Source organism: Pleurodeles waltl, chromosome 2_1 (assembly GCF_031143425.1).
Source record: "Pleurodeles waltl isolate 20211129_DDA chromosome 2_1, aPleWal1.hap1.20221129, whole genome shotgun sequence".
NCBI lineage: Eukaryota > Metazoa > Chordata > Amphibia > Caudata > Salamandridae > Pleurodeles > Pleurodeles waltl.
This window is the reverse complement of record NC_090438.1, coordinates 683412766-683438642: the sequence shown is the minus strand read 5'-3', so window position 1 is coordinate 683438642 and position 25877 is coordinate 683412766. Positions and strand designations below refer to the sequence as shown.

Sequence of the window (25877 nt, the reverse complement as noted above, 5' to 3'; positions counted from 1 at the left end):
GATATTTGAATAGGAAGACCAAAGCAAACCAGTTCTGGTGCATGAGGCAGTGAAAGCACTTGCAGCGTAAGTCAACTAAAAAAATCAATTTCGATACAACTAAAGACAAATATTAGTGATGCAGAAACACCGAAGGTAGTTCCACACTTCGTTCTGCGTGCCCTGAAAGTGGTCTGCTGTGTTCCCTTTATTTTGTCATAATTCTTTTCCTCAAGTTTCATAGCATCTACTCGTTGTTTAACCCTTTGAGTTCTCCTGTTGAATTCATTTTTGTTAATTTCATTTGGTTTTGCTCTTTCCCCACTCTTAGTCCAATTTGCCTTCTCCTGGCTACTGTCAGTGCTTGTAGTTGACTGACCATGTAGAAGGCGAAGGGGATGCTGAGCAGGAAGAGCCAGAGGTCGAGGTGCAGTGCGTTCACCAGGTGCTCTGATGGGGGTTGTGAGTCTATTTGTGAAAACAAAAGTCTGTTGTAAAGACCCCGGTGTGTTAATGCATGCCCTGTAGACATCCGCGAATGACCTACTAAGGGCACAAGAGTGATTCACAAGCAGCAGCCGCAATCTATAACCTTATCATCCTCCTCAAATTAGTACCATAGTACCATAAAATCAGAAAAATAACACCTTTTAGTAAAAGGCACTGGCCTTGTCAAACTACAGTAGGCCATGCTCTCCTGCTGGCAATGATCATAAACTCGCTATCAGTGCAGCTTTGGCTTTGGTCAGAAGCACGCATTCTGGACATGATCCCTGCTCTCGATGCTTAGGATCACACATGCTGCAATGAGGAGCACTGACCTTATTCCTGGATGGCAGCTCCTGGCTACCACTGCAGGTCACTGGCCCGCCGTCTCCCTGTCCGACTGGATCAGCGTCCTCCTGAGCCGCCCTGTAGGTCACTGCCTCCATCAGCCTGGCTGGCTCCTCGCCTAATTTATGTAGCAAAAACCTAGCTTTAATCCAACAGGGCGCTATACACGAGCAAGAGTTGCAGTATAAGGCTCTGATGATTTGAATTTTAACTTTACCTGTATTCATAGTTTCCACCAATCAGATAAGCCAGTCTCATTAGATTTTAGTCCACTGTCCCACAGACTAGTATTACAAATTGGGGCCAAGTCTCACATTCCACCATACAGTCTCATTCCATTTTACTCTCACGGACTCTTGGTCTAATGGAGATACCCTAAATTGTCCTGCGCCAGGTGTAGGTTTCTCGTGCCTGCATTCTGGTACAAGAGGTAGCTTTCTCCATTTTAAATCGTGGACTATAAGTCCTAGAATAAAACTCAGGACTGGATGAGCTATTCAGACCTGACATGGGATGAATTCAGTTCTCCTTTACAGTGTAGGGCCGAGGCACTGCTGCTCTTCCACTTAAGTCCAAACACCTTCAAAGCCCAGAGAATTCCTAGGGCTTTGAGATGCTGTGCAATGGTGATACAGCCATCAAAGTAGGGAGGCCCAGGCACTTCCTTGAGATGGGGGAGGATGCATGCGGGTTAACAGCAGGTAAGAAAGACACAACAAAGGCTTTCTCAACATGTGTTGGGTTGGCGTGAAAACACACATGGACACCAAGTAGAACAGTCCTGCAGCCAGGATGCCATGGGCCCTGGCGCAAGCAAGAAAAATGGCCCCTTCGACTACTACTGGAGGTGTAAAGTACAGAATTTATCAGGGTTCAATGGGCCCCAACGATCTCTGGGGCGTGATGCGCCTGCTGCAGCAATGGTCGCTGCGCCCCTGGAAAAGACCTATACACTTCTTCACTCATCAGGCAGGTGGTCAGAGGATGTGCAAGAGCTGCTTATGGCACGCCTTTCTCCTTCCTCTCTGTGCTGGTCTAGTCCTCTGCTCTTCTTCCTCCCCTCCACTTCCTGTCCCCCACAAATGGTGTCCAGTTTTATGAGGGCTGACCCCGGGCCCCTAGTGCCCACGGGATCCCGAATCCTACAACCTAGATGACCTCACACAGCAATTCTCCTCTACTTAGTAACAGCGGAAGTGAGGCCTCAGACTAGCCCCTCCCAGAACACCGGAGGTTCAGTGACCTGTCGTAACAGGAATAGGTATAACTGATGTTAGTAGTGTTTTTGTCTCATCTGGGGACAAGACCTCACCCGGCCTCTGAGAATTGCATCTAATAAACACTGGCTTTCTACAAAAAACGATCTTCACAGGTGTCACTTTTATAAATCTATCTCCCAAAAATAAAGTTGACTGTAAAAGGTGTCAAGAATTGTTACCATTTATTTAACCAGAAAGACTAGTCTGCACATGTATGCCTTTAACCAGATGGACAACCCGCTAGTAATTGGAAAACAGACGGAACAAGCTTTACCAAAACCTTGAGAAACATAATATATTGTAGTTATTTTGCGTTGATTCCAATTTGATGGGATCAATGTAGACTAGTTTTACCCTTCTCTCTCTTTTAATGTAGTTGGAAAATCATACTAGAATTTCCAAGTGTCCATCTTGGACATAGGGATTAAAATGCAGAGGATTTTCACCCAAAACAGATTACACGTTTTGTGTATTACTTTAGGCCTAGACCTAGAATGTGTGTGCTGCTTTGGGATTGGGACTGGGCTATTGTCATGCCCCTGTATAATGTAGTTTGCTATCTATAGAGTGCAAAGATAATGAGATGAAGTCATTGCCTATTTTTCCATGGACCGTCTTTACCGAAATTTGTATTTATGTATTTGCTTTTGCGTATTCTTTCATAAACATTAAGGGGAATGGACCATTCATGTTTAACCACTTGGGGAGCAAAAAGGAACTGAAGTTTCTAAATCGGTTAATTAAAAACTGTCATGTCACAGTTGAGGCAGACAGGGTAGTAGCTGACAGATCAGTGCAAAAAATGTTTCAGAAACTTACGTCAGAACACCTGCCTTTGTTATACAACTGTACAAACATCATGGTGAACAGGGGTGAAGAAAAAATAGCATTGCGATATGTTTTAGAGAATGTCACATAGTGATAGAGGTGATACACCTACACTACACATGCGCTTAGCATTTACTGTCATGACCTCAGCCACCTTTCTTTTCTTCTGTGAGGTGATGTCAGCAGAATGGTAGCGTTTAGAAGCTGTAGTGCTTGCAGCACAAGTCCGATATATGATGTCCTTGAGGATGGTTTACACAGGACATCCAAATGTGCTACACTGTACTGCACAGAGGGGGGAACACAGCACAGAGCTGTGTCACTGAGACTGGCCTGTTGCTGCTGTAATCCCCTGCACTGGTGCACAAACAGGCTGCCTTGTGCAACATACAGCCTCTCGCCATGATGCAGGGGTAAGTGTGCTCTGTGTAGCTTAGGATTTGTACACAAGCATTTCATTTCAGTACAAACTCCTATGCCTTGACATAGTCAAAATAATCCTACATGTTGGGTGTATGCTGCACACTTTAGCACTAGCAATGTGTGTGTTTTTTGTTTTGAAATAAACACATTTCCCCTTATTAACACCTACTTGAAGCAGGCGTTAGATTTTGACACAATTAGTAGAATGGGCTTTGCATCAAAACCTATCGGCATTTGTGCTGATCTGCCAAAGTGATGTCCCAGTAATGCCCCCTTGATGCACAGCAACGCAGCATTGGTTTTGTACTGAGAAGAGGCACCTTTCCGGCGCAAACACTTTTCTGCTGCACAGTAAATTCCCCTGCAAGACTTTGTGTTGCTCTGAGTCATGTTGCTCTGGTGCAAAGCCTTAGTAAATCTGGGCCCCAATATCAAAGTCAGTGAGTTTCTGATCCGTTGAGTGTAAGCGAAATCCGACTCACAGAGCTGTGATGGCCAAGCATTTGGAAACAGGATGTAAAAACAGTAGTTGCCAACTACAAGATAACATTCTTGGCAAATCCACAAACTACAGGCAACCATAATTGCGGTTCTCTCATGGCGCAACCAGTTCAATGGCAAAGCAAGTACCTGGGGCTCAGAAGAACTTTTGTAAATGGAACATTTGCAGAGGGTTCAGAATGCAGTAGCTGGGCTCTGTCTGAGACCCAGAAAGCATGATTGCCTTTTGTTAACTATTTACATTGGCTTTGGTCCCCAAATTGTAGTTGCACCCGACAAAAGCCATACAGATGACCAGACAATGTATTCCCAAGTGCTAACGTTGTATTTGACCATTACTTAATATAGATCATTTCCAGAGCACTGTTTTGTAGAGTGCTATGAGGACCAGGCAGACGATGCAGCGCTTGAAAGGGGGGCATCCAATAATACTTGGAACTGTGGTAACATTGAAAAGACATTCCTGCATTATTTAACTCTGCATCAACTGTAAAATGAATTCTTGTCACAAAAAAGTTCTTGATTCAGACAGGACACTGAGAACACAGGGAATGGTTTTTGATGTGACCTATGTGGAATATGAACAGTGGTGTATGTTTTTTTGCAAAAGAGATGGTCACAGTGCATACAGGGCATGGCCAGCGGCCAAGCTGTGTGTATAATACTACATTCAAGGGCACAGGACACATCAGTATGTAGCACAAACAAACCCTATGTCTATTACAATCACAGACAAAGGCCATGTTCTTTATGCTGAATGTCCAGGGCGAGGCCTTTGGCCATGTGTGCAAAATACAGAATGAATATACATCAAAGCTGCCATAGGCAGTGTCACCATATGTGAGGCAGTGTTTAATTTGTAAATAAAAACGTGCCGGTGCCGAAAGCTCTCTTCTAAAACACGAGGCTGCTGCATTTGAATATGCGAGCACAAAATACTGAGGCAGCCGAATCTTAAAGCCAGCGCGGGCCTCTTTAATCTATTTACAGCCACTCCCTGCCAGTCAGCTCACTCTTGCAGCTGTCTGCTTTCTGCCTTTGTGACGCTTTTACGTTTTTTCTCTTCCTCCCTCTTTCACATGTGTCTTTTGCTCGCAGTAAATGGTTGAAGTAAAACAAATAAGTGCTAGTCCTCAAAAATAAGCCCCGGTGCCCTGCACCGGAAACCACCGGCTCAAATTAAGCACTGATGGGCGGTCACATGAGTCGCCATCAATGTCATTTATCTGTGATACCATGTGTGGTGTCATGATCAGTATATGGACGACTGATGCTTAGATCGTTAACCACTACTGTAGAACTTCAATAGTTTTGAGATTTTGGGTCATATACACAATGGTCCCCACCCCAATATTTGCAGAGGTTTCTGAAATTAACAGATAATACTAATGTCGCCTAACCACTGTGAACATAGCATTCTTGAGTCAGGTCCTGCCCATAGTGACTTCATTTCCTGGGGTACGACTTGCGAGGCGTAGCCGTCAACCCTGTTGTGTATATAGATAGTATCTCTGCTGACAACAACCACAGGGCGTCATCTATAGACACATCTATTGTCATCTGTAAAGAAAAATGTTTCTTTTAATACTCAACATAAATAATACGTATGCATGTCAAAGTATCATTATTAAAATATTAATTCGAATAATGCGCCCTGAATATATTGTTTTTAAAAATAGTATACCCGAGGGTGCAGAATTTATATCATTAACTCTAATGTGCCAGTGTTGTTTTTTTTAAACACTTTGGTTTTGATTTTCTTGTTCCATACCAATTAGGCAGCAAAAATACACCCATTAAAGAAAACAAGAAATATGTGGCTATAACCAATTATGAGTCATGTCTGAACGACGACGCCCTTTGAAGGGAAATGTTTCAATTAATGTTATATTTAATTATTTGTATGTGTTTTCCATGTGTCCCATTTCAGTTACTTCAGTGCGCTAGAAAAAACTGATTGGACGGTGTATGAAATGTAAGGGGGAGGTCAGAGTCCTATCGGATGTGTCCAATGTTCTTCGGCTGCGACCCCTGATCTTTCAGGAGTTCCATTAGAAAAGTCGCCTGCATGCTCCATTCTTCATGTTTCCTGAACAGTATGTGGTTATATGAAAGGGCAGTTCATCACACTGCACGGTAACTGTCTATTTTCCTCCTGCCATCCTTCATGCACTGCAAAATATGCTTTAACAAGGAACCGCACAAGACATTTCATCACGAAAAAAATGCTGAGACTATGTACTTTACCTAGCTTCTTTAAAACATTGGCAAATTTGCAGACTTGCTTCAGCAGGTGGTCATATGAAATTGTGGTGTGATCGGTAGGCTGATTGCCTTCCCTGAAAGAAATCAATAAAACAAACCAGGTGCTGTAATTTCAAACACGAGTTTACATCATCTGATTTCCACACAGGCATCTTCTCTGACTAAATTAATTATTCACTTGATAACTCAGGGAAACAGGACTGAAAAGGTGTTTCCTTTGCTTCATGGATTTCTGCCAAATTATCAAATGAAACACATTTCACGGCACTCGTAATCAATGACAAAGTTTTTTGTTTATACTGAAAGAAGTAGATAACAGAAGATAACCGTTTAGAATGGTCCTTGGAACCAGCTACATCCACTGAGAGTCCACACTGTGAATGACTGTGTCCCGAAATAAACTCCACAAGTTAGGTGTGTTTACTGGTGTTACTCTGAAAAACCACACAACAGTGCTTAAAAACCACGAGATTATTTAACACGTCGCACTTGTTGAAACAGACCGAGACTGTGTGTATCTATTGGGGGGGAGGGGTACATGCGTGTGTGTGTTTGTGCCTCTCAGGTGTAACACAGACTGAATTGCCACTTGGTGCATAAGTACATAACCAGCAGGTATTATTACTGTTATTATTACACAAACAGTTCAAATGCACGCACTGCACCAAACTTTGAAGGATAAAAGGCTGAGTCAGCCCTGGCAGCTTTAGAACCTGTGACCTGAGGTTTATGTGGATATCACAGTTGCAGGCTCTCACCTCAGTATGTGGTGAGCATCTTGGCAAAACTACACAGTTGATTCTCAAATAATGAACGGTAAAAGACAGACTATTTCCTGAGAATGCTTCCGTATAACACCCCCCTCCCCCCGCCCCCCACAGGTTGTAAAACAAGATGTTCTTTCTGACCTAAAACTCAATTTTGTGTTATATGCTCGCAACTGTAAAATACATTTAACATCACTTTAGAAACAAAGCACTTTGTTAACCTTTGATGCATTTTCGTATAGATCTAGGCTTTCCATCGATCAACCAGGTATGCTTTTCGGTTGTGTTTGGTTAGTACAGGTTTCTTAAATAACTAGATTAGAAATAGTTCATGTTGGTTAATGAGAAAGTGAAGGAAATCTGCCTTTGCTGCCTAGTGACCTTAGTTATTCGCCTTCTGCTGGATCAAATATTTTTGCTGGTTTTACAACTCTGTGCACCATACACCTGATAACCGGCAGTAAAGTGGCTATGCTTCTCCTTTAAACATGGGTGAATTGCCATGCTTCTAATTGGTATAATTAACTTGCCTGCAAGGCAATAGGATATTGCACGAAATGTGTCTGGAAGTTAAATGCCAATAGTGAACTGTAGCACCTATTGTGCCGTCCACTACTGTGGCAGTGCAAACACAGATATATGCCTACCACTATAGCCTGACTGTAACAGAGCAAGACATGCACTCCAACCTGTCACAATAACCTCTTTTTGACAGAAGAAAGCCTTCATTTAAAATATTATTAAGGCACCTCGTGTAAGCCCTGTTGCCCACATAGTAGGGTGCATGCTATTTAAAAGTAGGAGATATAGAAAATTATTAATACCATGTCCCTACAGTGACAAGGCCCAAAAAGCAATTTCATAGTGGCGGGCCTAGCTTTCCTATGTAGAAAACCAGAGTGCAAACTAAAATACTAATACTTTATATCAGGAATGGGACCAGCTAGAACAAAAATCAACAACTATTTTTAAATGGTATTAAAAATCTGATTCAATGATAAAGTTGGGTTTTTAAAAGATATTAAGGGAAAGTAACTTTTAGAAATGTACCTCTTCCCTGCCCAGCGTTTCTGTAGGCTAATTTGCATTAGTAGATCAGCTTCTCTCAGCTAGTGATTAGCATTGAACAGGTATAAAAAAGGTGCAAATAATAAGCAGATCTAAATGGGCACAGATGACTCCTCTAAGTTCAGTAGAATGATCAAGGTGGGGGCTTTGGGTCTCCTTTTGACAGCACAGTGTCAAATCCTGTTCGACAGGTCTGTTAAGAAATACATTTATTATACAAGGAACAAAAACACATAATCCCAACATTTTGGTTGAATGCAGTTATATTATCAACAGAGTCATAGCAATATGCTTCACGGATTATAATACAACATGAGCCATTCTTTTAGAGTGTCCCCTAAGTGCAAGGTGAACACATTGTGCTTGTGAGAAAATATATTTAAACGGCACACGTGAAACACGTGAGAATAAAGGTGACACAGTGTTTTGGAAATAATTTGGAAGAATATTATGCATGAGGTGTATGAATGCAATAAAAATAATGCTACATCATGCCATAATTAAAGATCCAAATTTAGCTAGTACGGGACAACGGCATTTTGACCTTCATGAGTAGAGGTCATCATCAGGATAGGGATGACATACAGGAGATGGATGCAGCAGGGCCAGCCTTAGCACTGGTGGTGCCCTGTGCGACAATGTTTGTTGGCGCCCCCCCATGACCACCTCCACCACACATTGCCTCACTATCATCCTCTAACAATCACCAGAGTTATCTTGACATTTTTATTGTTTCCTGAAAATTGCTGGAGGTACGCTGCAGTAGGTGCTCCTGCAAACATGGCGGCCCACCCAAAGTCAGCCTCTGCCTGATAACCTGTGAGTCCCTTGCGTACTCATGTGGTGGATTGTGGCATAAAAGACATAAAGCTTTGCTTAGTGTTCGGTGGACTGGTTACTCCGTCACTGACGTAAACCAATAACTAGTCTGCCTTAATACAGGTGCATTATATCCTATGGCACTTGTAATAAAACTGACGGGATATCCATCACGTTTCTGACAGACTAACTAGTATGTCCAACTCTAAATCAGGCCCTAAGTCAGAAGGTAAAATCTTTGACCAGGACATACCTGGTTGGTGTATCCAACCTGCATTCCATCGCAGCCAGCTTCAATTGTGCCTAGGTTTACCAGGACCATTGACTATCATTGGCACTTTGTGATTTTTGTATTATTTCTACTTAAACCTTTAAAGAAATCACATCTCCGGTTCTCTTATTGAGATTTTTGTCATTTTCATGGCATTTTTTTTTTTTTTTTTTTTCTATTTGTCTGCTTCAGTTTGGGTTTTTATTGTTTTTCATTTTGACTTTAGTACTGTTTTGGTACTGCATAAATACTTCACACATTGCCCTAAGTTGAGCCTGTCGACTCTGTGCCATAGCTACGAGGTGAATGAGATCCGAATAATTTGGTGTCTTTGAGGGTTTACCCTGACAAAGGCTGTGGTTGTTCCTTGAGGTGGGCAGCCACCCATTACAAATAATAATCACATTTCTTACTAAATGTAATAAGAGTGCAATCCTGCTAAAAAACCGTTGTTGAGTGTTATGTGCATAGATGCCTATACCTTGAAAGGTACAGTTAAAAAATATGCCTCCAAATGGTAAGTGAGGAATGTAGGGGACAATGTGTGGGAAAGCTATAATCTTCCCTAGTGCAGTTTTTTATAGCACAGATCTGTGCCGAGGGCATTAAATTAGTACCCAAATAAGCTAAACTCATTTTTTAGACTCAGAAAGATTGAAATGTGTCCAGAATCACAGCATGTTGCGCCAAGACCGCATTTAAACCTGGGTCTCCGCTTCCAAAGACAGCAGCTCTAGCTGCAAGGGCACATCTCCTCCCCTGTGGCAAAGATTCTGCTTCCAAGTGAGGCACTGGCTCCCAACATGTCTTTCCACAGCAGTTGAATTTGTACAACAGCGCCGACTTTTAAAACTTTGGGCGCTAGGATGCAGAAAATGGCCAAATAAACTTAACACCATATTATATATTGTATGGATGTGCTATTTTGCCCTGTGTCTTTTCCTGGCAGTTGCTTATTCTGCTGCAGCAAAAACCAAGGTTATATTTTGCCATCAGAGACAGCGCTGGCCAGGGCAGCCTGGCGCGCGGTCAGGTGTTCCACTCAGTGCTGCCACGCGCTGCTTCTCAATCCCGGCATGCTGTTCTGTAAGCCAGACTTTGGCGAGGTGCCTCGTGACAACATAGTTGGTTTGGAAATACTTGGGTGTTCTCTGAAGGTGAAGGTCAACTGGCTGTGATGCCCTTGACTTTCATTGAGGCAGTAAATTTGGCCGCAGAAGTTCGCACAGAAGTACATCCTACAGGAACCTTTCGGTGACCCATGACGAGGGGGGGCTCTGCTGATGTCCCAAGGGGCAGGGATGAACCCGAAGCCCTTCAGGGGAAACTGAGTGTACTGACCTGTACAGACAGACAGCCTCATTTTCAAATCGAAATACCATTCTGTGCTCCAACTGGATGATGACGGTGAGCATCGGAGCGCATCTTACCATGCAGTGTCTTTTAGAATCGCTTTAAGCACTTTGTAAGACCTCTCCCAACATAATGCATTCAAACTTAAGCTATCATGCCTCGACTCAAATCACCTCTGAGCAAACGTGCTAGTCAGTGCTTGAAATGGAAAAATATTTCTGAGAAGTGCCGGTACTCTCTAATTAAAAATATTACGTTTATCTGGAGAAGTGGAGGTACTCTCCCTCTTAAAATAAAAAAAAGTGCCGGTACTCGGTACCGGACAGTGCCGGCCCATTTAAAGCACTGGTGCTAATACCCCTCATCCTGCTTTGGCAGTTTATCCCTTAATACCCTTGTGGTACGATTGACTTCTGGGAGCTATAGAATGGTGAACTGGCCAGGAATCCATGAACTTAACAAGTATTTACATCAAGGTATGTTAATGCCGGAGCACTGGAGAATTAGATGTGCCTGGTATTATTATCCATACATTTTAGGTCTGTGGTCCGGGCTGGCATTTTTTCTGTAATTGAATGTGCACATTTTCTGTAGGCTGATATATCAATCTCATGACCACAAGTACCCAAGGACAGCCAAGGTCCCCAGACCCACTCTGCATGGTGGACCATGAATCCCTGCCTTGGGAAGCTCAGTTGGGTCCCGGTACCATCTGTACCCCCTTTCTCGGCCCTTGTGCCTGCAGACTATGCAGAAAGCTACAGTGCCTACTAACAGGAGATAACTTGTCTACAAGTGTCTGCTGCTCTCTCATTGAAAGGATGAGAACTGCTAAGATATGTGCTCAATAAAAGACTACATATGTAACAGATGTGTTTTTGTTCATGTACAGCGCCGTCTTGCCCTTACAACAGGGCACAGCACATTACAAAATGTAAGAACACAGGTTACCATCCGGTGAGCACTGCATAAACAAGAGAATAACAAAGTAAACAAATAAAACTGCAGGCTATATTTTTTGTAACAATTTTAGCAAAAATACGTATCAAATTAATTGAAAATGTGTGGCAGAGACGTCATTCATAAAAGTGAAAGGATTTCAAGAGTTATCAGGAGGCAAATAAAAGAAGGCATTATATGAATTCGCTTAGAGTTAAAATACCTGCTTGGGTTCACAGAGCTCTAGTGATCTAAGCTGAAAGAACCTGCAAGAGGCTGTAAGTTGAGACATATGTTGACATTCAAACTGAAGTTAAAACACCTTCTTCAGAAAACCTTTCCGTTGTCTCAAAGTTTTGAGTTGTTATAAAACTGCTGTTTCACTTAAATCCTGATATGAAAAGTGCCTAGAACCCAACTGGCCCTTAAGGAGTATAGGGCACTATGTAAATACACCCGAATATTAGTGTATTCGCCTGGCTCTAGCAGTATAAGCAATATTGTAGGAAGGACTAAGAAAATCATCCCAATCAGGTATTCAAAGGGCCCAGGATGCTACATCTCACTAGATGAATATCAACACTAGGGCCCATATTTATACTTTTCTAGTGACGCATTTGCGCCATTTTTTTACACAAAAGCAGCGCAAGCTCCCAAAACACAATTGTATTTTGTAAGTTTGCACCGATTTTTCGTCAAAAAATGACGCACATGCGGCGCTAACAAAGTATAAATATCGGGACATACATACGTGACACTCTTGTTGGTGTAAAAGGTCATTTATTAGAACAGGATTTAACACAACAATATTTCAAAACATTAACTGTATATCTTTTAAAGCAAACTTTAACTTTTTAGAACTCCCTCTCCTTCATTTTCTCCACAAATGTCTCCCTTCAATTTTCCTGCCGTATATGCTCCCCTATTCCGCCCATGCCTTCCTTGCCTGTAGCCTACCACTCCCTGCTCGGATGCTTCACCTCCTTGTTTTCCCCCTGGAAGGGTGGACAAACCCGCACCTGGCTCTCCACCCTCCCCCATCTCCTGCTACCTCTTCACAACTCACCTGTCCTAAATGACTGTTGACCCCAAACCTACCTGACCTATCTACCCTACCTGAATAAACCTTTCCTCCCCCTGTCTTCCTAAGCTGGGTGGGTGGGTGGTCCTAAAATAAATCCTTCCCTCTCCTAAGTCGGCGCGCAAAGAGGCCCGACCCCACCCTCCACCCCCCTTATAAACTACTCTAACCCCCACCCCCACTTATCCCTAACCAATCAGGCGCCTAGTGCGCCACTTCCCCTGTCCCGAATCCCCCCGCGGAGAGACTAGACTGTGTCTCTCTCTCCGCGGGTCCCTTCAAGGGCGTAGGTGCCTTCTTCCGTGCAAACAGAAGTAATGCAAACAATTCAAACAAGCCCTGGATCAAGGTCTCAACTGCATCAATGGCTGAGCCTACACCCCAAAGGTGACTGCACGTGTAAGGTGGGAGTGGCTCTTCACATAGGGTGTAATAGGCTGAGCATGTGAAGTCTGCGCACGCGGTCAAAGCAGGGCGCAAGCTCATACGCAGGGGCACAACGACCCGTTAGCTTTCGGCTGGCTCCTCCCAGAAGCCTTGTCTGTGAAACTGTCAGAATGCACCACGGAAATCAACCTGCGGGTGCTGCCCCTGAACAACACCGCTATATTTCAATTTTGCCCGAGCTGTGCTTCTTGCTTCTAGGTTGCCCCAAGTTATGTTCCTTGAATCAGGATAACAGCCACATGTGGCGAGGACTGGAGTATTTTTTGACCACAGAATTCTCTCTCCTTACAAACAGTCACCAGTCTGTGAGCAGTAGCGTTAGCAGGAGGTGAGGGCGGGGTCAGACTGGCCTCTAGGGCAGTTAGGGAGAGCCCGACGGGCTGGTCTGACAGCCTCTGTGTGTGGGGAGTTTTTGGCGGTTTGTGGGCCTGCTTTATGGTCTGCTGGGCCTGTTTTTTCAGTTGATTTCCCTGATAAAAGAAACATTGCTTACAGCAAGCACAAATGCATGCAGTTTCTGTGCCGTGCAAAACATGTATGCAGCGACACATTACAAGTTAAAAACTGCCCCAATTTCCAGACAGGACCACTTTTCATCTTTCTGATCTATTATTGGTGAATGTTGGGAGTTGAGGCCCTTACTGATGCTAGATTGTGTGTAGGTCTCAATTAGCAGTGTCCCTGCCCCCAGCGGTGAAGAATGGATACAACACTTTATTGCACTATGCTGACCACGAGGTCCGAGCTCCAGGCTTCTTTATTAACTACACAGTGGCACGTGGCGGCTGCAACCATTTACTGTAAACGTGAGGGTTTCCTCAACAAACATCCCTTCCTCACTACACATGCTAGGATCACCCGTATCCCAAAATACTAGTGAACACTTTTATTTTAGTGCCCGGACCTATTTTCTGTCCCAGTACGACCGTGGGTGGGAGAGATACTGGTACCTCCACAGGGCTGCCTCCTACACCGGGACAGAAAGCGGAACACCAAGCAACCGATGAACTTGCTTGCCTTAAGGAAATTGCTGCTGTGAAATACTGGATTCAACATTTGGATATTCAATGCTGTTAAGTCATGTGGAGAGGCGGCCATTTTCCTGGTGCTGTAGTATGATGGATGGTCCAGCAATTCAGTCATCCTTTGGGTCACTGCAGACCGGAGGGAGGTGGGAGAATGGAGGATGATGTTTGATGATATTGGGCAGAGGTAATTTACAGTGGGAGTCTGTGAAGAGTGACAAAACAGTACTTAACTTTCAAGTACACTAAGGAAAGAAGGAAGGGAGGGTAAATCAAAGAAAGGTGTCTTTGGAAGTGGTGACACACCGCCATTTAAAAAAAAAAAAAATACAAGGCAAAGGAATCCTGAAAAAAAGTTTGGAGGAAGTAGAATGGCAATTTGTGCGTGTCTCTCCATGACTTCTCTCGCCGTGCACTGCACACCTAGTTCTTGAGATAAGCTTACAGGTGGTGTGAGCTCATGGGGAGGCACACCCAAATGAAAATTGTGGCTGATAGCGATCATTAACATGGGCACTTTCCACATAGGTTGATACAGCACCTCGCACCCCTTCTCAAAGGTGCACTTCATAGATACCTACCGAGAATAGTAATGATTTGTCTTTTGTGGTATGGGGTAAAGTAAGACTCACAGCGGCTATAAACAGGGAGATCTACTATAAAATGGACTGAAACTATCCATGTACCCAGTCTACTGTGGAGGTATTCAAATGTTAAGGAAACACTATAATGAGGTCAAAAAGGCTCTCCAGGCAAGGAGTGGTGAAATTTTGCTGCTTTCTAGTTCCGACCAATCTCCTTTTTGGTATCAACAGAAAAAGTATGTTTTACATGGCACACATTAACATAATTGGTTGCATACTGAAGGTGCTGTTGACTGAATCAAGAAGCACTCAAAATTATATGCTGGGCAACCACAGTTATACATATCATCATCATAAAGTAGATCATGCAAGGGAAACACAGTTAAATACGTGGAAACCTCTAAGGCTGAAGGAAACAGCGTGATTGCTCCATTTTTCTCCTTTTCCGTAATGCCAATATCAATATGGTTGCATGTAGCAATGTCCCTTGAGCTAGATGGTACAGGGATGTATCTGGCAGCATGGGGTCCTAAAAAGTATTTCAGATATCTAGAGGACACTTCTGTCTGACGACACTCAAATTGTGTAATTGTACATATACATCTGATCACTGTGGGTGAACTTAGATGTTGCTCACAAAAGACAGTGTTTCTTTCCCACAATTTCTTAAAATAGTTGAAAAGTTTGGTACGTTTTCCAGTTAAAGCATATACTGAAAGATCAACATTGAACATAATTTTAAGCTTTTCTGTAAAAAGGGCATATTTTCGAAGAGTCACTCTGATTCTTACAGACACAAATAAACACAGATTCAACACAATTTTCACAGCAAATTTACTCTGAAGAACAAGCTCAAGCAATCTATGGAGTTTTGATGGGTGTGCTCAAACTGCTTTATAAATAGACAGCCAAAAGAATGACGAGCATGCTCACAGGAAAGATGCATTTTTATTGTTACGTTGATAGTAATACCACATTATGTACTAAACTAATTTCTTTCAGTTGCTAAATGGAGGTACTGCAATGCCAACAATGTATTGGTCCGAATTAAAGTTAAGCTAGGAGGATGGGGAACAGCCACCCCAAAGAGATGTTGCAGGACTGTGCAGCTCCACAGGTAATTAATTGGTGGAATTCTAACAAAATAAATAGGTCTACCTGAATATTAAAACATATAATATGAATTTGGTAAATTGCACTGCTATGGTAGGAGCGAAAATGATCTGTTACAACCACTGGAACTGATGGCTAGGGGCAACAGCATTAAGAGCAGTGCCTAACTTTATGGAATTGTAGGGGGCTTTGTAGGGACGAGAAGGTAAAGAGTTGTTTATGCTAGGACAGATGTATTATGGGTAAAGCTTGGCTTAGATTCCAAGTGCAGTTGCAAGAGTCTATGATTTAAAAAATGCTAAGGGTCATATAAGACCCCCCGTGGTAATGTTAGAAATGTTTGGTAATCTGGTTGCAGTATTTTTGTACTATTCCAACTGGAGTATATAGGCATCCGAGAATAATGTAAATGGTGTCTGTCAGTAAAAGCTTTGATGCAAACTTAATTTAAAGTAAATCTGTTATAATGTGTAGTACAACGGGTCTCCGGATGAGGCTGCAAGAGACTCGAAGTATGACTTAAAGATGATTTATGTCCCTAACTTACTAGGGTTAAAGTGGAAGAAGGCTGGAAAGGAGCGAAATAACAGCTTTTAAGCTTGAGGTAGGTGGAAAGATGAGGCAGACATTGCTACTTCTGACACCAACTGGAAGAAAGCATGCAAATGTACCAGATCACTTTAGAGATACAGCCAAACTAAGCTGATACGGTACACATGTTTGTAACAGGCCTACAATGCAACCTGTAGGATTAGAAAAGTAAACCAGATATAAAATTCTTCTGGTATCACAATGCAGCCAGTGAAGGCACTATTAGTAACATGTTAGTTGCTTCAAATTCAAAATCTATGACAGGAACCTCAAAGATGTGTATGTGACCGGAAAGATTCAAACAAGAAACAAATGTAAGGTCACATATAAACCTATTGCTTTGGAACAGATCCCAGCCAAAAGGATGATGGGTTAGTATTAGAATAGCCATGAATATTAAACTGACTTGCCAGTACTTTTACTGGGCACATATACTATTCTATCTCGAGACCTAGCCAATTATGTAACTTCAGCCATGGTGAGGTAATGCTCATTGTCGACGTAGCGAACCGTCAATGTAATGCTGTTGACATAATGAGGGTGCACCACCTGTAGTCATGTACTGGGAATGCAAGGCTATGCCCAGTAAATCTATGTGGCTCAGGGATATCAATATGTCATGAGGCAGAAAGAGAGCTGCGAATCGCTGCTAGAACTTCCATTCCACCACTAATTCCTTTTGGGTTCCAGAGTAGCGTGCTACTCGCCGAAAATCGCTTCGACGCCTCTTCAGGGATAGTAAGAGCCATATAAATACTATTACAATACAAGACAATTACACAGCATGAGACTCGCTCTTAAACTAGATTTCCTATCCCTCTGACATTTAACCAGTTTGAAGTCGAACTAACTTGTAACTAGCATGATTGATGAAGCAACTATGAATGGCACTACAAATACTGCAAAACCCAGAGACCTATTTAATGTTTGGGAACTACAGTCTTAAGCTTCATAATGCTGTTCTCTTCATATATTGTTTGCATTGTTAATGTTCCCAAATAAACAAACCAGGTGGGTTTGAAATTTGACGTAACTAAGCCCATGCAACATTTAACATTCCGCTAGTTAAATTTTAGAAATATCACAAAATTTGCCATTATGTCATTTCCTTTAATTTTTGCCCGCAATAGATTGGTTTGCACTGAAAATGTCTCATCAAGAGGTATTCTGCTCTAACCAATTTAGTGCCAGTATCTTTTGCCACCTTTTCACAGAAAAAGGGCTGAAGTGTGACCCTGCTAAAGCAAAAGTAATGTGAGAGACCGGCAAACTACCTTCAGTAATGAAAGCGAAATGTCATGTAGTTTGCAAAACTTTCATAAAAGGTCACTCATTTTTGTAGAAAAAGTATGCACAATTTCCTACCCCGTACATTTAGCATAAGAAAACAAGAAATTTATTTAAGCAGAGATTTGGAGATAAACTACTGAAAGAAGATGGCATCTTTCTTCTTGCTGTTTGATTTTTGGCTGCTATCAGCAAATGCAATCTAGCCCAAAAGATCCAATCACAAGCAACTAGCAAGCTGTGTCAAATCTCAATCACACACATCATTGTTGTTTTTTTTTTCACTGAGTTCCAAAGGAATGTGTCGCGCACAGAGAGTATAGTTGTCTTTCCACCTAATTCTGCAAGTCACACTGCGGAGTGTGCATCGGCAGCTCTATGTCTTGACTCTTCTTGTCTTGGCATCTATGACTGCAACAGACACTGAGATTTTTCTTTTAAATCAGAGTATTTGTGGAGCACTGACCTGGCTCTGGAAGTACCGGAGCACTTGACATAGCACAATGGAATAAAGGGAATGAAGAGGCATATACACGGGAAAGAATAACATACGTTCGCATTGCCATTCCACCTGTGGGTTTAACCAGTGCTTGTTTTATACCAAGGTTGCCGGTAGGGGGGCACGGGTGCTCATTTGAGGGGACCGGCACTCATTTTTTATCATCAGACTTTGACCCACAGAAAGCAAGAGAAAAGCAGAAAAAGTGAGGAATAGAAAGATGAAAATAGTGAGAAAGGGAAAAAGAAAAAACATCTGCAATAAAGAGACAAAGAGTCAGGAAGAGCAGGGTGGTTGAAGAGGCATGGCGGAATAAAGACTAGGCAATACTGGTATTAAACAGTGTTTATACCAATAAATATGTAACAGTGTTTATTGGTATACAACAATATTGTTGTATACCAACAATATTGGTATTTAACAGTGTTTCTGGCAGGCTCCTCAGAAGAACTTTTGTGCCTGTTTCAGTTTTTTTATTTTTTAACAAATGTAGAACTGGGCACACCTAAGTAACAGCAAGATTTCAAGTGTCAAAGAAAGCAATTGCCAATCATGTAGGTCTTCAACACCTTCCTGAATTATGAATTGGTGAGAAGGGATTCGGCTGGGTGACAGGGAAAGTCTGGGACTGGGGTTGGGGGTGGGGTGACAGGACTTATTCCTGAATGTGGGAAAGTGCATTGAGGCTGGTTGACATGTCTTTTCTTTGTTACATTTCTGTGGGCTCAGACTTTACTCTGGTTGCTTCTGTAGGGGCCAGAGAATTTGTTGACTGTAGCCCGGCTTCTTCGGAATGATGGTCTTAAAGACGATGTGGCTGATTTTGTTCAGAATGTATGAATCTGAAGGGAAGTAAATTTAGATCGACGAGGGGGAGGGTTATGTGGGCAGGTTTCTCCAGGGCTCTAATAACACATGTTGCACTTTTAAGACTCCCTTCTTCAGGCTAAGATGGTGTTGGGCAGGTTCATGAGCAGGGCATGTGGACTGTCAATGTGAGAAACGAAAATTGCCTTTAGAGTGGCTTAGAAATTACAAAAAGGAAGGTTTAAATTTTGCAGAGTATGATTATTAGTGACATGTCCTTTGAAGATCTGCTTCCAGAAGTTTCACTAACAAGATAATTTTGTACACTCTCTTCTCATTGTCCACAGAGCAACCAATTGATTTTTTTCGTGTGAAATGATTTTAACATAGCGGTCATTTGCACCAAAGACGTAGGCCTTCGTTTTGAGTGGCCTGGAAAATAAACTGGCATATCCTCACGCCACAGTTACTGATACCAGGGGTACTGGTATCTCCGGGGGGGGGGGGGGGTGTAAATATCAACAAGTTTAACCCTAAGAAATCAGGAAACAGTAATTCTGGGTCCAATTCACTCGGTACGTGCTCATTTTTACCAGACTTTGATCAGGAGATCTAGAGTCTTCAGGTCAAAGCAAACAGAACTGAAGTGTTCCAGGTGATCTCATAATTGCGATAGGGTCACTAGCAGCTGTTACCAGCCACTTCAGAATTTAGTAGCCACTTGCAATTAGAGCTTTAGTGAAGAAGATCTGGCACACACCACTTAGTGACAGAGGTGGGAGAAGATGCAAACTTTATTTTTGTCTGTAATGCATCCATATGACATGTGTGGCTGTCCTTCACAAACGGCCTATATAGTTTTTAGGAAATAGAGCATCACCAAAGCATAGCAGGCATCTACTCTTTTCAGCGTCAGGGGTGATTAGTTCATAAAGTTTTTTTTTTTTTTTTACTTTACATCATGGTACTTGCACTTTTTCTTCCCTCATTATTTATGGAGACTAACTTGAAAACTCAGGTGTTTAAGATGTGATGCATAGTGGGTAATACACTAGGTCAAGGGTTCCCAACCTTTTGACTTCTGAGGACCTCCAATTTATCATTACTAGATCTCAGAACCCCGCTGAATCATTATTGGAATCCGGGGACCCCAAACGGAGTCATTACTGAAAGCTGGGGACCTAATCTGTTAATAGTATTTAATTTTCTAAGCAGTTACGGACCCCCTGAGGAGGCTTTGCGGACCACAGGTTGGGAACCACTGCACTAGGTCTCTTTTGCGGCCGCTAGACTATGGTTGTGCCCAGTAGGCAGGGGATACACCCAAATAAAACCATCTTAAAGAAGACACAGGAAATCATATTTTAGGAACACAAGTGCTTAGAAACAATAAGAGTAGAGTGGGGGTAATTAGATAGTTGGTAAGGTGGGGGTGGGGGGGTGATGCCTTATTACAGGATGTCTTCTTGAAGCATTTCAGTAAATTTACAAACACAAAGGCAGCAATGCCACTCTGGCTCCTACCATCAACAAGGAGAACACCAGACAACAAGCCTTCTCAAACTACATTTGAGAATCTGGAACAAGATTCCATTCCAGATCTGACAAGCATCCTTTGGGATCTTTTTCCACAAGTAAATGAAGGCACGCCTTTCGTGCAACATGTGGCTTCACGCTAATATCCCCCCGCTGACCACCCCTGTATACTCATCAACCGTCTAGAGTCCCTCTCTCCCTTGCGCCCCCCACCCCCATCTTGTTATAAGCACCTATCTTCGAATTACTCGCCCACCTTTTGTGTAGGGCCCTCCACTGCTTTTCAGCTAGATTTGCGCTCTCTAAACCCCATGCACACACGTCACTCGAAATGGTTCGCAAGACACATTTTTTGTAGGTACAGAGTATTACAGTAGAATAAGGAAATGCAACGTGTAAAGTTCCAGCACAGCAGGCTCTTGTTATTTTCTGATTACTGCTGTGCCGGTCTGTTTAACCACCCTCCAGCTTCCGTAAATGCGTTCCCCAGGGCCCTGGGTGTTTGCACACAGACACACATCCGGGGCACTCCTACTTAAAGCACCAGTATTATGGAAAGGCGTTCCAAACGACCTGACCCGAACAAAACAAGGACATAAAACCCTGATTATTTTCTTCGACCTTTTTGAACCTAAATCAGCATCAAGGTTTCTGAAGGAACTCCAAATTTTCCGTGCCAAATATCTCAAATCTACATAATACTCTGCTGCTATTGTCTCCTTTCAGAAGGGTGTGGACACCCGTCCAGCAAATGCAAAACAAGGCCACGGCACATAAGAGCGGAGGTGGGGGCTTGAAGGAGAAGGTGAACTATTGTTGTGCTGACAGGAATAAAAGAAAATCCACTTTAGCTCAAAAAATATATTTGAATACAGACTCAAGTAGCAGTTGTTTAAAAAAGTGACGTAGAACTAAAGTGAAAACCAGGAGAAGAAATAAGCACAGCAATATGAAAAATAAAATAGTTACCACAATAATGCGGTCTTCTTTCCCAGATTTTTCTCCTTGACGTTTCTGTCGAGGACGTTGTAGCAGATGTTGGTTTTGGCTCCTTTCATGAACTCTATGTAGACTCTGCCTTTGGTTACATCGAAATTGAAGTCAAACAGCTTGCCCGTTGGTGGTGTTTGCCAGTGAAACTCGCCTGCAATCTCCTTCCAGAATTCTGAGGAGGAAGATGGGGGAAAGAGGAAGCAATTTACAGGTAGCAATGTTTAAAAATACTTCTGTCGCAAATGGTTACACATTATGTCACATTAGTGAGCTACAGGCACTATGTAAATATGCATAATTTAACGTGTAACATTGGGAGGCAACAAGTCATGTACTTTGAGGCCACCTACACATTTTGTAGAAAGGCACACCATTTTATCAGGCAAGCCCCAAACAAACGTTGACCAGTCCCAAGTTATAATTAGATACATATATGTCTTCCAAAGTAATCTTGTACCTCATGTATTTTCTTTCCGCTCACTGTTGCGGGCGGCCTTTACACAAAGTCATGTTTCCTCAATCCACCTAGGTTAAGAAGTGTCCCATGGCTGTGTGAGCTAATGCATCCCCTGCAGGGTCTGTGTCTGACCACCTCTTCCAAGATTCAGATCTTGCCAAACCTACTCCTACCTCCATGTTCCTGAGGTTGGTGCCATGGCATTTAAAAGTTTACCACCATGATTAAAATGTACTGAATTATAAATGGGGAACAGTGAATCACGAGAATGTTTTTCACCAAGGGATTCTCAGTGACATCAAATAGACAACGATAGCAAAGCTTGAGTTGTCTATGATGTCGCGCTCATAACCCAGAGGTGAAAAACATCCTTGTAATGCATTTTTAAATCAACACTAATTTTATGTTATATATTTCCCCCCTCCCAAAAATCATCAGCCCTTGCTTTCAACTGCTATACAGAGGAGCAGAGGAATAATGGGGAAGCTACACATAATATGGTTTCATGTCCTGTCCCAAATTTAAAAGAAAAATACCTTGCTTCCTGCCACCCACCTCCACCACTCTCTGTACCTTCCTATCCGCGCCTCCCTGATCCTGATGTGCTCTCCAGCCTGCCAGTGCTGCACAGACAGGCTCTGTGAGACCCCTGCCAGAGCAGCCTGGAATTCCTTTGTGACATAGCAACAGTGGGTAACAACTTTTCTTATCAAATACTGCTACGTCTTAGCAGCGAATTGCCAGTTTTTAAATCTGGCGTTTACACTAGTGACTTTCAGTGAGAGCAATACATACTATTAGAACTATAGTTAAGTAACAGTGAATTATAGGGATTTTTTCTACAAAGGTGTTCTGAGTTCTATAACATAAATACCAAGAATGAAGCTCCAGTTGTCTATGATGTTACTCAGAACCCAAAGTGAAAAACATCCCCATAATTCACTTTTTACTTATCCATAATGTTATGTTAGTTATCACCCCCAAAATCATCTGCCCGTGCTTTTAACAGCTACGCAGACACATAGGAATAACGGGGAAGCCATTTATAACATGGCCTCTCTTCCCTCTGTCAAATAAAACACATACATGGCCTCCTGCACCTACCACCACCCTCTCTGTGCTTTCCCTTCCCCCCTGAAGCTGTGCTCTAGCTCACCAGCGCTGCTCTGATAGACTCTTACAAAGCCCAGCAAGAGCAGCCTAGAATTCCTTTATGAAGCGGCATCGGGAAATAGCTTTTAACAACTGTTGATACGCCATAACAGTGAGTTACTGGATTTGAATCCAATTATTCACACTAGTGCCTCTCCACAAGAGACCTACATAAACATATAGAATAAAGCCTAAGCATATTTATTAAAACTCTTGAAAGGGTTTTCATGGCCTACCTACTACTAGGCATGGTGAAGGCTTTGAAGATTGTGAAACCATAAGACCTGACTTATTATCCGACCATCCGCATTTGACTACATTTGTGATCTTCAGCATATCGTCTCGCCTCCCTGTGTCCAGGTTCCCATACCCTCAAAAATTGGGGCTGCCTACAAACCAGGTAAACCCTAATATTAAGGGTTATATGAAATTGCCATTCTTATCTAGACAATAGTTCACGTTCATTATCTTTAATTAATGAGCAATAAATACATCCACGTATATTGGAAACAACTGCCATGGTGTTCTAGAAGTTGTGGAATTTATTTAGCAACTGTACAGTGGCATTTTTTTAGAACTGTATGTATATATATATATATGAATGGATGACAACTGGTAACTTATGTTAGTCAATAGATGAGGCAGGCCTTTGTGGAGAATGTTCTTGTCTGTTGTATAATGATATTTTGTGGGTCGGAGTGAGTCGTGTTTCTTTATCATACTCAGGTAACAATAGACTGCTAACTGCATTGAATAGAATGGGTTAGGGTTTGTTTAGCTTTCGTAGACAGAATCCTGATTGAACAAAAAGAGCCCAGGATAAATAGGTTAGTGTGTTTGGTCGCTTTGATTAATCAAATACGTTGTCATAATTATCTAATGATAAGGAAACCAGACCCAGGAACTAATTTTCTAGGCATCCCATTGGTTATTATCCACAGTTCATGGCACTATGGGAATGTAATGATCGTGACGTTTGGAAAACAATTCACATGCCTGAAATAATTCCTGTAAATCTTAGGGGGCGAAGTTGCTACTGTTTGTGAAACTGGGAAATTCTGGAAACACTGATGTTAAAATTCAGTTCAATTCCAGCTATATCATTTCGTACTGCCTTAATGACTTGATTTAAGAACTGCATAGAAAGTACTTATTTTATGATTTACTTTTCAAGTATTTTGGGAAACGCTGATATTTTAATATTTGCATTACTGTGATGCAATGTTTACAGTTTGTTTACAGCACTGCATTCATTTGTGATACACCGCTTTGTTATTTTTACACTGTGTAAGGCTCTAAAAAAATATCTATATCAAAAGGTACGATACCTTCCGGGTGCTCAATTGATTTCTTGTACAGTGCTCGGTAAGTGGCCATATCTGGGACGTGGGCATTTGCTGCCTCCTGGCATGGCTGCGGCTGGTACGTGAGCTGCTGGGCTTCAGCCACTGCAGACGCGTTCGCTCCGCTGGGCATGGCGTGCGCACAGCAGTTGGCGGAAGTGGGCACGCGCAGGCAGGGAAGGACGATCACAGGCTCCCGGGCACAGACCTGTTGCTGGATCACCAGGCTTTACCTCTCTCGGCCGCCACTTCCTACAAGTGTCTCCTCACTGTGGTCCCTGTTTGCAAACCGACCGGTTTGGCTGTCATTTATCCTCGGCCAATCCCCTCGCGCGCCTCTATCACTCCTACTTTCTGATTGGCCGAGGCGTGCTCGGCTCATCTCTTCCTAGCGAGCTGGAGGGAAGATGGGAGGGGGAGGAAGAAAGGGCGTAGGAAAGGACGTCAGAGGTCGAAGCTTCAAACTGGGACGGCCGACAGGCAGACAGGCGATGCCAAGGGGTCCCCGTCACTCACAGACCTCTTCCTTCCATTCGTAACATTAACTAAGGTGGAATATGCAATTTGTATTCTAACTGTGCCATAAGATCCTTTGGTGTAGACAAAAAACACTGTTCTCCTTGCCCAGTTCTGCATCTCACAGTCACTAATAATAGGCATTCTAGAGTGTTTGATGTTATCAGCTTGGGTTTAGGTTCTAGTGTGATATCATTTTTGGATGGACGCAACGGGCAATGCCAAACACCATTTGTGACTGAAGCAGTAATTGTGAGAGATGGGGTCTTGCTATCTACATTTTCCATAATCCTTTCCAGATGCTTTGTCGCTCCTAGGCATATAATCAGACGTTCGCTCTAGTTTTACTTTGTTGAGTTTCTGTGTTGGCATCCTCTCACCTTAAACCACCACCCCCATCTGAGTGGCAGCCAGTTTCCTTAATTTTGGCCATAAACGCTGTAATAATAGCTGCTGAATCAGAGAGAGAAAGGGAGCCGGATTTTTAGTCCTGGCAGTACACTCTTGCCAGTCATAAAGAGAAGACATCAATGGGTATCTTAAATCATCAGCAGGACTAATGTAATTAAAGAAGGCAGTAGGGGATGCGTGAGCGGTTTGCAGATGTGGAGGTCGTGTCTCAAGGGAGCTCCGGGGAGGGGATTTTATTAAGGTAATGGACTCTCCATAGCTGCCTGTCCACGAGCTGGCAGACGAACATTCCCGAGCTCCCCTCCTTTGCAGATTTTTAAAATGTGTTTATTTTCACACTCCCCCGTGTTCCTATTCTCCTATTTTTTATTGCGGGGGCTTGCTACTGTACTCTCACTCCTTTTATTTTTTTTAAATATCCAATCCTCACTCCCCTTAACAATTCCCCTACCTCCGGGCCTATTCACAAACTCCATTTTGTAGTACGTTAATACTAGTACTATAGTTGTACTACTAACCAGTGTTTGAAATGGAAAAATTAAAGTGCAGGTACTCTGTGCCAGAGTACCTGCTTGTTTCCGAGAAGTGCCGGTACTCTCCAATTAAAAGTATTACGTTTTCTTGAGATGTCCCGGTACTCTCCCTCTCAAAATAAAAAAATACCGGTACTCAGTACCGGACAGTACCGGCCCATTTAAAGCACTGCTACTAACATACTACAAAATTCTA

The 25877-nt window shown here is 42.7% G+C and overlaps 1 protein-coding gene across 1 annotated transcript in view; it reads right to left on the bottom strand.

Moving 5' to 3' along the window:
* ACSS2 (acyl-CoA synthetase short chain family member 2) overlaps positions 1 to 24528 on the bottom strand; it is a 121850-nt gene extending 97322 nt beyond the window's left edge. Inside the window, exons 1-3 of the mRNA XM_069216657.1 lie at positions 24207 to 24528; positions 21246 to 21441; positions 6072 to 6163 (exon numbers count right to left, since the gene is read on the bottom strand). Of these exons, the coding sequence (XP_069072758.1) occupies positions 6072 to 6163; positions 21246 to 21441; positions 24207 to 24354 (436 nt within the window). The 5' untranslated portion in view covers positions 24355 to 24528. The remainder of the gene's footprint in view (positions 1 to 6071; positions 6164 to 21245; positions 21442 to 24206) is intronic.
* Positions 24529 to 25877: the final 1349 nt, after the last annotated feature.